Genomic DNA, 17,011 nt, shown 5'->3' on the forward strand with positions numbered 1-17,011 from the left:
CAACACCCCTTCACTTTTTATCTTCAAAGCACATCCTGAACATCAACTAATTAGCAATAGTAATTATGGGACTGCTCTTATGTGTTGATTTACTCAGTCCTAAATACAAGCTTTAGGAAGCTCTGGTCACTTCAGCAGGCTGCTATGGCATTTTGATGAACGCTGAAAGTGAACTCATAAACCACCTCATTTAGGGATTTAATGGGCTGAATGGGACTGCCTTCTTCAGGAGTTTCAGTCTTTGCTTTCCTGGTGAGGCTTTTGCAGTGATGATGCCCTTGCTTACAGGTGCATTGGCAGCTGTGTTCAGGTACGAGCAGGTAAGAAGATGCTCCCTGGCCTGATTTTCACAGGGACTAAAGTCAAACAAAAGATGGACACAGAGGTGAAGGTACCACCTGAGGTCAGGCTGTAGTTAAGCAACAGGGAGGGAATTTTAAGCAAAGGATTCCACCAAAGCCCAGCACAGTCTTTATCTAACAGAGTAAAGCTGCATAAATGTCAGTCTCTTGGACAATTCTCTTTAAGTCTGAAATTATTTTCCATCATAATATAACATTATTTGCCATCTGGTTCAACAATTGACCATTGCTGTAATATTGTCCAGCCCTGGGCTGTCAAGGTGTTGGGACAGCCTTTGACTGGATGCAAATCCATATTGCAGTACATATCACTCAAACAGGAGCGTAGGACCAGGGCTCTCTCCACTCTCAGACAATACTTCAATTTAGTAACAATCCTTCTGCCCCAAGGCTGGTGAGCAGGGGTCTCTGTTTTAGCATTGCTTTAACAGCAAAGTCCAACTTCAAAAATGGAAGGGGAAGATTGGCTGTAAGAAAGCTTCATTTGCAAAACTTGCAATTGGCAGGGTAATTCCAGCACAGGTTTCTGTGAGTAGGCGGGGGCCCTGGGAGCCAGGTCAGCAAAGACTCTCATGGCCATGTGTTTTAGATGAAGATGGAAGGCTTTCCTAGATGTATCCCAAGTGGGAACAAGGTCACTAGCACGAGGTTAAGCAGATGCATGTAATTCAGATAATGGAATCTGAGTCTTATACCTTTTAGATGTAAATAAGTCTAAACAGAATAGAGGGTGCAGCTCCAGGGAAGGGATGAAATTGATATTTTTCCATTAGAGTTTGCATAGGGAGCAATCATTTTAACTAAGGAGACAATTTCATCCCCCTATGTGTCTCACTGAAAGCCACTGGCTTATCTAAAAACTACATTTAGTCCAGAGGATTCAGGTAGCTTTTGTCATTCTGACAAATATCAGACAGAATAAAATGCTGCAGCAGATGTCCAGAAGGAGTGACAGTGACAATACTGCAGGAACACAGAAGCACTGCAGCAACTAGCAAAGATCTGCCCCTGCCTTCAGTGTCCAGGTGCAGAACTGAGCCCCTGTTTCAGGCAGGAGCTCAAGCCCTTTCATGCACAGAAACAAACCTATAAATGTGATAAAAATTGCAAGGCTTAGCTGTGAATAGAGCAGCGCACCATCGTTAAACACAGCATCAACAAGAGTTGACTGTCAGAGATGCAAGCCTGAAACCCTGAAGAAAATACAGAATAAGAATGGCAATAGCCAGATGAGCATTCACTGTGCTAAGTAAGTCTTTAGATTCCTTAAAGCAGTTTTCAAATAAAATAAAATAAAATAAAATAAGCAACACAGGAACTGCCATCTCTAACTCTTCAGAACCAGAGCAATGAAAAGTTTCTTCTGAGCACACGTAACCTCCAGAGTTTAAAGACTGACAGCAGAAACATTTCACATGGAAATGTGAAGATTAAAATATTAAAGAACTCCTTCCCTCAAACCAACCTCTTTAAAAATTCGTATCAACCAAATACGGCCCCCAGAAAATCCACATTAGGATCAAATAGCCTCAAGACACTTACAGTATTGAAGGTAATTACCTGTGATTTCTGACAGGTGATTAAAAAAGGAGAGAAAGAAGGGGGCAATTAAAGGGAAATGAGGGAACCAAACATCTGCAGGAGCGTGTTGAGATTGAGGACAGCAATTAGCTGGGTGTGGGCTCAGCACAGGTGAACAAAGCCACACCAACTCTGTGCTCTCACCCAGCACCACCACAAATTCCCCCAGCATTCCCAGACGTGTCCCCAGAGTCCCATGGTGCAAGGCCAGGTCCCTGCAGAGGATAAAAATTCAAGGCTTTCCAGCACTTATGGTTTATTTAGGAGCACAGGCAGCAGCAAAGATGCCTGCACTGCCAGGATGGGGCCGTCGCCCACAACCTGTTGCACCACACCATCAGCAGCTCTGCAGTAAGTAGGTCAGCGAGCTCAACAACATGCTCTTTCAGAGTGGTGCTCTCGGTTACACCAAGGAGACACAATGGCAGCAAGAGAATGCCCCTCCAACTTACCTGAAAGTGATCCCTCCAGGGCCTGTTCTGATCTCAGCACTTGCACCCGTGTCCCCATCCCAGCTGCACTGCCTGTGGTTCACGATGCCCCACAGAGCACCCCATCCCCATCCCATCCCCTCCTGTAGCTCCAAACCTTGCTGGTCTCCTCAATGCATTCTTGGCAGGAGCTGTGAGGCTCAGAGGCTGTGGCCAATGCAGCCAAACAAAAGCTACGTCACCGCTGCCCTGTATCACCTCACAGCAAGCCAGAGCTTCAGGTTTCTCTGTTACACCCTTTATTTTGCTGCCCTTGCCAACCATCCGCATCTCCTTTTTCTGTGTTTTGTACCTCAGCCAAAGCTCAGATGAAGCTGCTCAGCTGCTTTGAGACTTATCTGCATAGTTCAGCACAAGGTCCCCATCGTATAATGCTGCTTCTCCCCTCTCGGGGGGGCGCCCCCCCCCCCTCACCCCAACATGAACACAGCGTAGAAGTTAAAAGCAAAGAACAGGGGAAGGACACAAATACTTCTCTATAAGCCAGGATACATGGCAAGCATCATTAGGCTTAGCATATAACCAGATTCTTTCACTTTCCTACCACAGTGTCACAGCAAGATACCCAACACATAGACACAAGAACAGGCTAAGCTGTCAAAACAGCTTCACCCTATGGCCAGAAGATCAAAAGTGCAGAACTCTGTCACAGTTAATGCTGATAGTTAGGCTCAGAGGAGATGACTGACAAGAGATGCAAGGTATGAAGCTCCGGCTGCAAACCAGCTCAACCCTCAAGTGCAATGGGCTGGGCCCAGCTACAGTTAGGACAGGAGCTACACCTCCCCACCAAAAGCCTCAACAACTTTCCAGGGCATCATTGCCATCTGCAGCAGGCAGCCTTGGGCTGACCTCCACCACCATGCAGGCCCTCAACTACACCCATCCCATGGCCAGCACCTCCCCAGGCCACCAGTGAGGCTCAGCAGGACGTGTCGTGGGGTACCACTGAGTGGGGAGCTTCCATGGAGATCTGCCAGTTGACCTGGGTGTCCCAAGAGTCAAGGACAGTCAGTCACACTGCATTCACTGACATGCCTGTGCTCCACCTTCATCTGCTGATGCACCACCGGGGGCTCAGGCCACGGAGGTGGCCACCAGCACCCACAAGAGCAGAGCACAGCCTGGAAGGCAGAAAAGCAAAGGCCAGCTGGTTCTGCTGGTCTTCACCCTGTGCCTCACACCTACCATCCTCAGGGGCAGAATGACAAACAGACAGCGTGTTTTAATAGACTTGGCTCAGATCAGACTATACAGTGTTACAAAGCTGCATTGGGAACACTCCCCTCTCCCCAGGGATAGGGTAGAATTAAGAAATATCCGTTATAAAACTTTCAAGAGCTATCTAATATACAGCCACTTTGCTCTCTCTGAGCTGAAAGCCAGCCAGACGTCATGCTCACACCAGGGGTCTGCTTCAACAGCTCTTCTCTCTTAAGCTCTGGGCTTCAGGCTGCCAAGTGCTCACAAGCATCATTGTTCATGAAGCCAGCATGGTTACAGACTCCACCAAAAACTTTCATTTCCTTTATGTTATTATTTTAAAGGCAATTCTTGTAAGTCCTTAAAACAAAAGCAAAATTAAATAAATAAATCCCCCAACACCTAAATATAGTTGGGAAAAGGGGAACACAGCCAACCTGACCCAGGATCTTTGTTTACAGAACGTATTTTAAGGACTGGCACAGAGTCAACTATATGGCTGCAGAGCTATATGGAGGTTAGCTGTAACGCACAATAAACTTGACAGTGCTTTGCTAGCCCAGCAGGTTGTAATTTTTCCAAACTTGGCTGTTTTGAACAAAAAGACTAATTTATCTTTCCAAATTTATCATCATCATGTGTGTCATCAGCTCCTACCCTCCTTGAAAGCATCCCAGCTATGGTCAGGAGTCTGTGCAATAGCACAATGAGCGTGTTACAAAGCTCTCCTACCCCCTGTGCAAACACATCAGTTCTGAGATACCCATTTCACCTGAAAGCACAGGCTAAACTTTCACTGTGTAAGCCTCCACTATGCAGAAGATTTCACAGATCACCATAAATATAAACCAGCTCTTTAAATTCACTGACAGGAAAGAAAGCATGTAAACTGAAGTTGTCACTGCTAAAGGCTTTCAGGCATAAGTTCTCAAAGCCTTGAAAACGAGAAATGTGTGTGAAAACACAGTGTCACAATGAACACAAAGTATGCTTATGGCCATTGCAAAATACACACGGTTAACCACATTTATAATTAAGTCACTGAGAGGCCCTTCCATAAACCTGGAGATCTAAGCTCTAGCAGCTCCCAGCTCCTGCTTGTGGGCTCACACTGCTCCTGGCAGCACACAGCTTCTGCGAGCTCCAATCCAAAGAGCGTCGATGTTGGAGAGCAGAGCCAGCCAGCCATACTGACCACATAGGACCCAGACAGCCATAGGATTGCAGCAGAGCAGTGAGACAACTGGCAGCTTGACATGAAAAAAGGGTAGGGCCAGAGAGCTGGCAGCATTTGTTGTCCAGGCTGGAGTCCAAGCTGTATGCACCCACTAGTGATGAGGAAACACCAAGCGTTCTTACAAGCAGAACAGCAAATGTTGCATTCAGTTCACGTGCAATGACAAACAGGGAGAGCATGGCCAGCAAACCCTGAGTGTGTTGGCAAATCTAACAGAAGAAGTTTATTTTCCAGGTGCATAAAGCAGTTTTGCATTACACTGCACAACGTGTACCAGAAGGAAAATGTTGTTGTTGCAGTGGTGGACTGAGATAAGAGCAGTGGAAAGGAGCAGCTCAGTGCAGCAGCAATTCTGGGTGCAGACCTCCAGCACTGGTAGAACACAACTCACAGAAGCAAGAGTGAAACCTCAGTTCTCATTGCCTGGGGACAAGGGGGTCCCCTCTGGCTGCCCAGCTGCTCGCAGGGGATGAACACAAGGTAAACAGGACATGTAGAGAAAGATACAGGTCATGCAGGATGCACCACCCTGGCACGTGGCAAAGGGCAGAGGCACAAGGGAGCTTTGACAGACAAACGTGGAGGTGGTGAGTGGGTGAGGAGTAGAAAGAAATACATTTTTGGCAGCAGAAATCTTACTGTCTGCCTTGTTTTTCCCTTGCCAAAATGACTATGGAATTTGCAAAATAGGCAAACCTCTAATTCTTCAAACCCTTGTTAGGGCAACCTGGCATCCAATTTGCAGAAAGGGGCAAAAAGGATTGCAGGAATTTGGAGCTGAGAGGCAAAGAAGGACAAGAGAGCAGCTATTATACCCCATGCAGAACAACAGAAGTTTCAAGAAAAGAAACAGGTTAGGAAGCCAAGCCTGAAGTTTACCATATGGGGTAAAAAGTTTTGAAAAGAATCTAATGTGAAGGTTAAAAGCTACCGAACCAAACAAACACTGAAAGTAAATGAACTTTAAGTAAACAGCTTCAGTCTTGCCTATGTTTCCACCCACTCTGCTGAGTTCCCATTGCCACATATCGCTCCCTTTGCATAACCAACACGGGCCATTTTGGTTCAATGCATTCCACATAAGTAAGGTGTCAGTCAGAGCACTGCCAGCTCTCAGTGAACATGGTGGCATGAATTGAATGACTCTCCATTGGCTTAATGACACATCTATGATCAGTGATGGTGTTTTTCACACCTCCCTTCTCTCTGCTCCCTTCCTCTCATGCTTTATGCAGCTACATAAATGCACATACAGGCATCAAAATACATAACCAGTGTTTACTTCAACAGCAGACTGCTTCTGGAGGTGGTGGCACCTTCCCCATCGCAGGAAGAAAATCAGCCCCACTTCCCACTTCCAAGTTTTTTGCCTTGTCTGAACTGCTCCAGTATTCCCTGAAAGGATTGCTGCAAGTTGCCAAGACCTTTCACTGGAAATGGCAAATAAGCCAAAGGGAGATTTGGTTTTTATTAAACTTAAGCAGAGAGGCCTCAAGTTCTTCAAACGTTTATTTCAGTTTGAAGGTTTTGTGAAAAGGTGCAAGTTTCTTTCACTCTTCCAGAAAGCAATTCTTGTGCAACCCACGGCCACAACTTTGACATTAATTGCTTTTCAAGTAAGCTTTCTGATCCCACCAGTGAAATAATGAATATTGTATACAGTGAGACTCTTCCAAAATATGAAATGTATTAAAGGTGAAAAATCTGGCCTGCTATTCTAAGCTTCAACACCAGCTAACAATAAACACTTGTTTTCCAAGAAGAACCAAGTGACCCTCTCAGGCAGATTAATCCATGAGTATAAAACACCCTGATACTCAAGTTTGATATTAACTAGGCTTTGCTGGAGTAAAGTTCATTGAACCTTGGCTGCTGCTGCTCCTCTGGTTATTAGGGTCACAATTAGGCTGCCATACTGCCCTTTTTTTTTTTCTTTCCCAGAACAAGATGAACCTGCGGCAGATAAATTTTACTTTTATGATACAATATGTATATATACATTAATGTACCATATTATGTATTGCGTATATATGGTATGAATAACAAATTTAAACATTTAACAAAAACAGTAGAAGATTTGTAACCAGAGTAAACACAAGAAGCACTGTAATAACTGGCTTTGATTGTGAATTGATGGGATTTGTGACTTTATGAAGGGAATTAAGGCATGAAATCAGGGCACTAAGAACCACATTCACAGCATAAGACTTTCATCACCTTCCCCAGTGCGTACTATGTAGCACACAAAGATATGTCACTCTGAGACGGAGTCTACCCAGAAAGCTACAACCCAGATTTCAAATGACTTAAAGCCTTTTTGGTATTTAAGATATTTCAGTGTCATTTGCACACAAAAGGGCTGTGAAATCATGACCAGGAAGCCATCATCATCCTTACCCAGAGGGTCTGTGGAAGGGATGTAGGGAGGAGTAATGAGGAATGGACAACGCAGAGCTGCAAAGGACACTGAGCCTTACCTTGTGTACACAGGACTTGGCATTCAGGAAGAACAGCTCTACTGTTGTTTTATCCTTGAGGAAGGAGATGCTTTCAATGTAGAACCTGATAATTAAAAAAAAAAAAAAAAAAAAAAAAAAAGTTACTTTCCTGTATAGGCTTCATCTTCCTCTCAAATCATTCCTTGGCATTTTGTTCTCCAGCAATAAAGTGGTACAGAGGAACTACAACCACTGAGCTTCGTTTCCTGCCTAGTAAGAGGGAACAAGCAGAAAATCATGGACCAAGAGCATGCAGGGCACAATTCCTTTCATTCAATAGGTCATAGACATCTGATGACTTCTCATCTCAAGGTTTAAAGGAGCAAACCTCACTACCAAAGGAAGCAAGTCCATGGCTGGTTATGCTAGCCCAGCCAAGGTTAGCAGATGTGGTTTGTTATACAACATTATGTATGCAGCTGGCACTCTGCAGAATCACACACAACTTGTCTGTGTGCTTCTCTGACTCACGGGACATCAAAGTAGGCAGTGCTGAGATGCACTGAAAGGTGCAGAGAAAACACGTCTCTAATTTCAAGAGCACAGAACTGCCAAGTCAGTTCAAAGAGATGAGTTTGTGTGAACGTGGTCCTGTTAATCTTCCTTTAGCTGGATACCTGTGCTTCATTATCGAAAGCCAACTCCTTACAGATTGGATCCAGGCTCTCCCACTTGATGCTAGACAGAGAGCACAGTTTTTTCAGCCAAACAAAGGGCTGGGGCAACCACCACTACCACCCTGGCAATGCAGATCCCACCATTGCCTTTGGCAGCAGGAGGGCTGGGTGGCTCATACAGCCTGCTCTGTGTAGCCCAGAGGCTGTCCATAGCCTCCTGCTCTGCCCATTGATCTCTTTGTATGGAATATCTCTGTAGGATGAGGAGATAATATGCTCATTTCACACTCATGCAGCTTTGGGACAGACCCAGAAGCCTACCCCAGACATCTCCAAGGGGCTTTTCTGTGATTCACCTTTCACTGAGAAGAGCCATGGGTATTGCTATATCCTTTCATGATCACACCAAGTACCATTTTAGTAGCTCTCCTAAACCTCACTTCAGATACAGTCATGTTTCTCTCCAGAAATGAAGAGCATTAGCATGCAAGAACCTCTGCTCGTCCTTGCCCAGCATGCTGCCAGACCAACATTAGAGGCTAGTGCTTTATCCCAATAAAGCTTCCCTCCAGCCTGCTGAAAAGGGAAATTTATTCAACTAATGGCCTCATTTGCACTTGCAGTTTCTTTCAGCTAGGGACACCAGACATAGCTTATAGTTACCCTGTAGCAGGAGACTGTAGGAGCCATTGGTCTGAGGAGGGCACTCCTGGACAGGCAATATCCCTACTCTGAGCAGACTTGGGCACTTCATCTCTTCCGTACAGCACAAGCTGTATACTCATCACTGCAGTACAGATGGGGAACACCAGGCCACAGAGATAAGGATGTTTGAGAGATGTGAGGGATGACAGTCATGTTTGGAAATGCAATAAAGTGTTGTTTTATTTCTGATGCTGTCAGCATCCTTGAAACTGGAAAGATGCTTTTGTAAGTCCTAAATCTGCATTATACAACCCTTTGGCAGCTGTGTGTATCACAAGAAAATTTACATGACTGGCTTGAGTTCATGTTAACTGAAGAAAAATAATTAAAACCTGAAATAATTTACCGTGTGTTTCATTAGTGAATGGCAACAGCCCAGGGCGCAGGAGCTATGAAGCAAAGGAGAGGTATAACCAAGCACCTGGAGATGCCCCACATTCCCAGTGCTGCTGCTGGAAACTGCCTAGTGCTGCACGTTAATGAAGGACAGCTCAGGAGGGCTCTGGGTGCCTTTCTCCATCTCCAACAGAAAATGGGCATCAGTTCCCCCACTCAAACATGTGCCACTCAACCGGCCCTGCTGTGCTTTCCATGCCAGCCTCCAACTGTGCAGTTCAGCTGCTCTCAGGAGAGTTTAATTAAAGAACAGACTATGGCAAGGCAAATGTGTTTGCATGTGATAAGTGTCTGAACCAACCACCCAAGGCATATGCCATCCAACAAATGCCTGGAGTCATTCACTTATCCAAAAGGTTGTGACAAAATAGTGCTGTAGATTTTGAAGAGACATTTCAGATGGAATATATATATATATATTTACCATGAGATAGTTTTTACATTGTTAATTATCCTTCTGCTCCTCACAGACTTCCCATCCACTGCCCACTTCCATGGTCTTAATTTCTTCTTTTAAATCTCATGACCCCCGAGCAGTCAAGGCTTAAGACTCTAGAAGTTGATCTTCCCAAAGCCCATTCTTCATCCATCAACTCTTGCTCAGGTTTCTGCATATCCTGTCCTACAGAAGATCACCTCGCAACAGGATGGGTAAAAATGAATATCTCAAGCCAACAGCATTAACTCCAGCCACAGTTGCTCAAGTTATGTGACTGTCTTCATGGCTTTCCTGTGCTCCACTCCTGAGAGAGTCTGGCAGACAGTTTAAGCCCTGGCAACAGTCACAGGAGTCAAGACCATTGCTACCTTCTGAGAAGATCCTCAGACCAGCCCCAGTCCTTCAATCTCCCAGTGTATTATCACATGTAAGGAGTCACAGATTTTAGTCCTCTAGGTCCTCTGTGAGCATTTAAGAGCTCATTATACATGAATATTCATTACTATCAGAAGTTGGACTCAATGGCTCTTACAGGTCTCTTCCAACTCAGGTGGTCCTATGCGGAGCCAAGAGTTGGACTCAATCTTCATGGGTCCCTTCCAACTCAGGTGACTCTATAATTCTATAATTCCTTTTTAAACGTTTTGTGCCTTTTTTTTTCCCCCTCTTTTTTTTTTTTTTTTTTTTGTTAAGAGAGAAAAAAAGAGCTCCATCACAAATCAGCACATATTCAGCAAAAACAAAGTGCCATTTGTTTGAACCATCCCTGCAGTATCTGGGGTGCAGAGGAGCTGGCGGGGTGACGACGCCAACTTACCCAACTGCACAACAGGCTGCGCTGTGGAAACGCTGCAAATAATTAAGCACACAAAGGCCAAAATCTTGATATGAAAAGTGAATGAGGTCAGTCTGCCCTCATTTTCCTCACAGACTGTAAGGAAGACAAAAATAAGAACTCCAACAATACTAAGAATACGATGCTTGGTCTTTTCTGCCAGCACAGCTCTGTCTGTAATGGGCCTGAAAAAACTGCATCCTAATCAGTAGAGCTTTGCTAGCAAAAACCCTGAAGTAATGCAATTACTTTGGCCAAAATCATCACTTCGCTAGGATTTTAGTCTCTCCTGGGCACAGGTTTAAGCTGTGTGAGCAAAGAAGTCAGCAGCAATCCCTTTCAAGTACTGACAAACCTTAAGTAAACATGAGAACAACTATAGTTGTTTAAATAAACTATCAAAATATAGCACTATTAAAGACAAGTTGGGCAAAAAAAAAAAAAAAAAAAAGATTTAAAATTGGGAGATTTAAGGATTTAAAATTATTCTTAAATAAGAAAAGGAAGAACAATGTGCTGATAACAGTTTAAAAAGCAGCAGGTTCCAAATTACCTTATGTTGCAGGTAAACAGAAAAGAAAGCAGCACTCAGCCAGGACTTAACCACCTTCTAAAAATAACGTATCACTTTGACATTTACATCCTTTATCAAATCAGTAATTCTTTTAAACAAAAATCATGGTGATAAATGAGCCAAGTGGGCACTGTTTTCTCCACAGAAGAATTACTCACCTAACAGCAAAATACAGCATTGCTGGGCCTGGTTTCTTGGGCAAGTCATGATCCAAGACTCTGTGGTCCAGCTGCAGCCAGACACTCTGACCTCTGCAGGAACAGATTGGGGAGATGGTTAAAACTGGGAAGAAACATGGGTTTTTCAGTGTTTTTACTCCAATGTGAGTCCTTTTTAGAATAGCAAAAGTCAGCTCTGATGCAGGTAAGCAGTTCATCACCTTTTCCTCGCTCTCTAATTTTAGGATGTTGACATAGTTTGCTTTTGGACACTCGGGAACACCAGCTACAGCTTCACACATGACCCCATCTCAGAGCTGAGGGCTTCACATAGGAACTCATTAATGAGGCAGCTGAAACAGCGCTCTGCATCACAGCCTCCCTAAGTGAAACTAGAAATGAACCAGAAAAATAAAATAAAATAAAAAACCCCTCAGCCCCTGTAACTTTCCCCAGGATGTGGGGGTCAGGGCAGCCTAGGAGTCAACTGCTGCCCCACAGCACTGGGACTGGCCAGCCATGGAGCATGGGTGCCCTCCAGAGGCCACAGTGAGCACCCAGGCTCAGTTTGGAGCACCCAAGGGAGTTCCTGGGGCCCCATGGATAGTTTTGGGGCTTTTAAGTAATCCCCTGGGCAGCACTTTACCAGCACCTATAATACTCCAGAAATTCATGTCATCTCTTCTTGGGGAAAAAAGCCAAGTGTCAACAGCACTCTTGAGGGATTTTATAGGTGAGCTGAAAGAAGGCACCTTCCAACAGTCAGGATTGTAGCAAAAAGATTCAAGATGAGAGCAACTTAAAAATAATACACTGGTGCTGAAAGGGTTCCACAGGCAAGCAGCTCCTACCAGCTCCTGTGAGACACAGAAGCCAGTCCTGCACCTGCGATGGGAGCTACCACATGGGAAATGTCATAATCCATTTTTTCTTTAACACAAATTACTATACTTACGTATCATCTATAAATGTTATCCCAAAGTACTCCTTTTCTTTCAGGTTGAAGTGCGAGGCCACCAGATCCAGCAACTCTCGAGACAGAAGCTTGGGCTGTTGAAAGAACCAACACCACTCAGTTCATTTCAGTTCAGACTTCTCAATGATAATGAAAATTTCCACTGGAAGCATCATGCCCAAGTGGAAAAAAACAGGTCTGAGGACGGGCTTGCATGCCTAAAAGCATATTTGTTAATTTTACCTCTATTGGCAGCTATAGTAAGAGATATAACTTCTTCAAATATCTCTTACAACTTCAGCCCCAAATTGCACTTCTTAAACTACCAAGCAGGGAAATCTGGCTGCAACTACAAAACAAGCATTTATTTTTAATCAACTAAGGGACAAATCAGAACTACACAGGGGAAGGTAACAAAGTACTTTGGAGCTCTAATACAACTTTTTCAGTGGGTTTATTGCATGGTTTAAGACTTTCCAATGGTCAATTCTTTGGTGCCATTCCCAGCACAGGTACACAGGGCATTACTGGAGCAGAATGAAAATGGGTCAGCACTTGGCCCAGCCATACTATACCAGTGCCCAAACCAGAAGGCTCTTTACCTGAACCAGCAGCTCCAAGTTCCTGTCATCGAGGAGATGCACCTGGCAGTGCCGGCCCTCTGTCATCTGCAAAGACACCAACATAGCACAGTCAGAACAAGAGGATCCTGGCTCATAGTACAGCCAGAGGTGGTGGCAATAGCTTCCTGCACTTCTGATAAGTGGGGATGACCAGGGACCAAAAAAAAACCTCCAAAACCAAAAAAAATCTATGCAATGCTGCAAACAAAAGTAGGCCTGCTGCCCAGGACCTGGTCTCCATCCTGGATGGGTTCCCACTGGACAGTGTGTGTGCATGTATCAAGAGTTGTTCAAACTGCACGATTAAGAATGGAATCAGACTGCCTCAGTTCCTAGTCTGCATCACATTTATCTACTGCAAGCAATCTCTCCTCTTCTCATAAGACCTCAGAAATAGCTGCACGTTATTATGCCCTTTTAATATCTGCCCTTTGAAATTCAATACATTTTCATAAAGCTTTTACATTATTTAAACTCTGCTTTAATTCTGGGCTCCTGGCAGTGCAGGCAGAGGGCTGGCAGCACAGCTCTGAGGCAAAAGATGGTGGAGAGAACCTGGATTTGGACATCTCACCACCTCAGAACAACTCATGAACCTGACAGCACTGGTTTCTCTCTAACTCCATTTTGAGCTCTGAGCAGAAAGTTGCTCACAGGGGCTCCCAGAGAGACAGAGGGCAGCACACACCCCCCTCCATGGGGACAAGGACAGAAGATATACTGCTACACACTCAAAGACTCAAAAATGAATAAAAGTGGATCCTTCCTTCAGCCACTTCCAGTACAAGTGAACAAACCTCATCTCCTCCCAGTACTGCCCTGTTTCAGGGCTGCAGCACTGCCTCTGTCAGGAACAGCCAGCCCCTCTCGGCCAAATTAACAAAGGTTTACTGTTTGAACTAATTGAGTTCCTTTGGAGCAAAACCCACGAGAGAGCTCCTTTCTGAGCAGCTTGGCAAGAAGACTGGGGGTGAACAATGCCAAGCACAGCTGTCATATGTGGAAAACCAGAGATAGAGTACCTGCAGCACCAGCATTCTAAGATTACTGAAAATATAGATTTGTGTAATGACATGTATCACATTTCTCACCAAAACAGCAATAATGGTGGAAGGATCATTAGCAGAGCAAGTCTAGCCCAAGAAACAAATCAAACAGTCAGAAAACAGTTTCCATTTCTTGTACTAGAGTAAATGTGAACTTGCACGCAAGCACCAGGTGAAAAGGGACCTCAGTCCCCATGGGAACATCAATGACCATCTCTATGCAAACCACAGCCACATCCCTGCAAAGGCTTCCAGCCTCCTCCCCCCACGTTTTGGAACAAGGCTGCAGCATCCCAGTGCAGGCTCCCAGCACCTGATGCGTCTGCTGAGCATTGTATGCTGCCCTTTAATCCATTACAATCCCATCACAGGTCCATATGTGTTACCTGGAGCTGAGGGCCCGCCTCTGTGTGTGCATAAACAAGCCACACACTCCCACCAATTAAGCACTTCATCAGTGCACCCTTCAAGGTGGTGCATTTCTGGCTCCTGCACACTGTTACCAATCTGCCCCTGGTGTGAGGTGTCAGATCCAATGCTGTTTCTAAATCATACCCCATCTGTTGCTCTGAGATAGCAAAAGGGTTGCCATTATTTAATTGTTAGCTGCTTTAGCTTTCACCCAGTGCAGTTGCATTAATCACTTCTGACTGTTTTAATTGCCTCAGTTGTCTATTGTTGAGTAAAAAGGTTTCTGGTATCGCAAACACATACACAAAGCCTTGTGCTGAGCAGAGAGGAAGGCTGTTGGTGAGACTAAAACATCAAAGATGTACCAACCATAACCCGGGTTCTATTCAGCTACCCAAGGTGATCATAATAGTCCTTAAAAGTAATTGAACTTCATGGCACTATTAAAGATAGGTGAGATATAATTATCCCCGGTTTTATTGATGAGTCAACATAAAGACATGGTTGAGGAGTGATTTTCAGAAGGGCTGAGTACCCACAGTCATACTGTGGTTGGGAGGAGTGGCTGCAGATGCTCCAAGGATGCTGGACTCACAAGGAGCCAGAGCCAGCCCTGCCTGCAGCACAGCTTCTGCTGCACGAGTGCAGCTGGGGAAAGTCTGCTAGAAGGGCATCCCTGCTCCTCAGTTCCTCAGCAGGGCTCACCAAAGAAGACCAAACATCAGCCCCCAGCTCCAATCACAGACCCACAGCTCCAGCACCCCACTACTCGCTGCTCAGCAGGTGCTGGGTTCCCCCTTGCCCAATTCCCAGCTCCTTGTGAGCTCCTCATGGTCACACTTTCATCTTCAATTCAATGTGCCTGGCTAATCTGAACAATATAATTGATTTTCTATTTAGCTGGACTGTTCAGTCATGAGATGAGCACAGCTGTCCGGCTCAGCTAAGAGGCAGCAAATGCACTCCTGAGATATATATAGACTCACATCTGTGTTTTCAGCTCATTCCCATTGATTTTGCATTGTCTGTGCAAATGAACAATTTTGTTATTTTTGCAGCATGCACCCAAGTTGGCCTTTTCAGCAGTTATTTTTTAAAAGGATGCTAATATTTAAGCTATTATCCAGTGAAGAAGGAAGCAGTGTAACATTTATTAAGAATCCCCATCCCATTCCCAATAGGAAACCAGCAGAACAATGCAACACAAACGTCTCACCATTACATTAGCAAAACTGTATCAAAATGCTGGATTCTTCTTCTTTCCCAATGTCACCCCTATGCTTAGTGCACAAGCAACTGAAAAATGAAAAAAAAAAAAAATGCAGAGGAATTGAAAGGAGAGGGAAAAACCCCATTGAGTGCAGTACTTTCGTATCACTGCATCCCTGCAGTCCTCCAAACTCACAAGTGACATTGGGCTCTCAGCAACCCAAGAACCACCAAGGTTGGAAAAGACCTTTAAGATCATCCAAGTCCAACTGTCCGCCTCATCTATGCACATCTCCAATGAAGGAGAAGGAACAACTCTCAGAATGTGCATGGAAATTAAGCACAGAGTAAAAACAATTCTCTGCAGTGGGTTGAAACATTGAGAAAGGTTTAATACAGCTGTTTCTTCACATGGCTGGGAGCTTTGGCCTGAAGAAGTCCTGAAATCAGACAGTAATCTTATTTGGGTTTATATTCCTTTAATACTGCCTGCTGAGCAGAATTCTGTGAAAAGAGAAGAAAAATACATTTTCTCCGCCACCTCACTTTTGAGGAAAATTAAGGCAAATTCTTCATGGAAAGTCAAGGAAGCAAGACTTTCCAAAACCTCAGTCCTCTAACAAGGAAAAAAAAAAAACTGTATAAAATAAGGCAGAGAGAAAAAACTTTTTCTTGGTTATTTAAACCAATACCTTGTAATATCCTGAGTCCAAATGTTTATTTGAGAAAGAAAACCTGCAGGATATTTATGCTGCTTCTCTTCAGCACTCACTTCCTCCTTGTCTGAAGCCAGTGGTTACTTGCAGTATTTTTAGACACATGTGTCATTGAGTTTGGAAAAAATAAAAACAAAAAGGAAAAAAGTAGTAATTAGGGCATAAACAGGAAATCTCCAAAAAACAAAACACATAGGCAAAAAAAAAAAAATTACTCCTCCCCTGAAGAGCAGCCCAACAAAGCTTTCCTCTTCCTCATGAGAAATCCCTGGTACTGGGGTTGCAGGGCCAAGGGGCCCTCCAAAATCTCAATGCCTGTCTCTTCGAGCAGAGCCTCAAGGCACAGCACAGGTGTGAGCCCAGGGCAGAGCAAGGATTGCACTCAAAAGAGGATTTCAACCCCAAATCCCCACTGGAGCTGCAGTTAACCAGCTATAAAGCTACACCAGTAATTTCCTGTAAGGGCGTTTTTTCCCAAATCTCTCTTCTGTAACCCATAAGGCCGTAACAGATTTCAAAGCCTGCTATTGAAGCCCCTACACTGACCTCGAGTTTTCATCAGCTTTTAGGGCTTGTTTTTTCCTTCAGTCATGAAGGCATTTCGGATCCAATCCTCAGCTGCCTTAAATCAGCGCTGCTTCACTGCCTCGATCCCAGCAGCCAGCTTATGCCTGCAAATGTGCTCTGCCTGGGAAAATAGGGAATGTGACACCAGAACGTGTTGCAATAAGGAGCTGCCCCAATCAGGTGCATCTCAGGGAAATAAAAGCAAAAGGCTTTCCCTCTGGGAGGAATGGACTACGTGCTGGTGAGAGGGGAAAAGTGATAATTCCACGTTTTGGTTGGTACATCTTTGATGTTTTAGTCTCACTAGCAACCTTCCTCTCTGCTCAGAGCTTTTTTGGGTGTCTGTTGGGAGAGCAAACCTTGCCATGGTCCAGCACTTGGGGTTATA

At 44.6% G+C, this 17,011-nt stretch overlaps 1 protein-coding gene across 5 annotated transcripts in view; it reads right to left on the minus strand.

Annotated features, from left to right (window-relative positions):
- The window catches only part of FRMD4B (FERM domain containing 4B), a 100,325-nt gene that overhangs the window by 39,675 nt on the left and 43,639 nt on the right, over positions 1-17,011 (minus strand). For all 5 annotated transcript variants that reach the window (XM_042880839.1, XM_042880837.1, XM_042880835.1 and 2 more), the window contains exons 2-5: positions 12,654-12,719; positions 12,052-12,146; positions 11,097-11,189; positions 7,352-7,436 (exon numbers count right to left, since the gene is read on the minus strand). In XM_042880839.1, coding sequence (XP_042736773.1) covers positions 7,352-7,436; positions 11,097-11,189; positions 12,052-12,146; positions 12,654-12,719 — 339 coding nt within the window. The remainder of the gene's footprint in view (positions 1-7,351; positions 7,437-11,096; positions 11,190-12,051; positions 12,147-12,653; positions 12,720-17,011) is intronic.

The sequence above is a fragment of the Lagopus leucura genome, unplaced genomic scaffold (assembly GCF_019238085.1).
Source record: "Lagopus leucura isolate 7727_CA_CO unplaced genomic scaffold, USGS_WTPT01 Super-Scaffold_100028, whole genome shotgun sequence".
Taxonomy (NCBI): domain Eukaryota; kingdom Metazoa; phylum Chordata; class Aves; order Galliformes; family Phasianidae; genus Lagopus; species Lagopus leucura.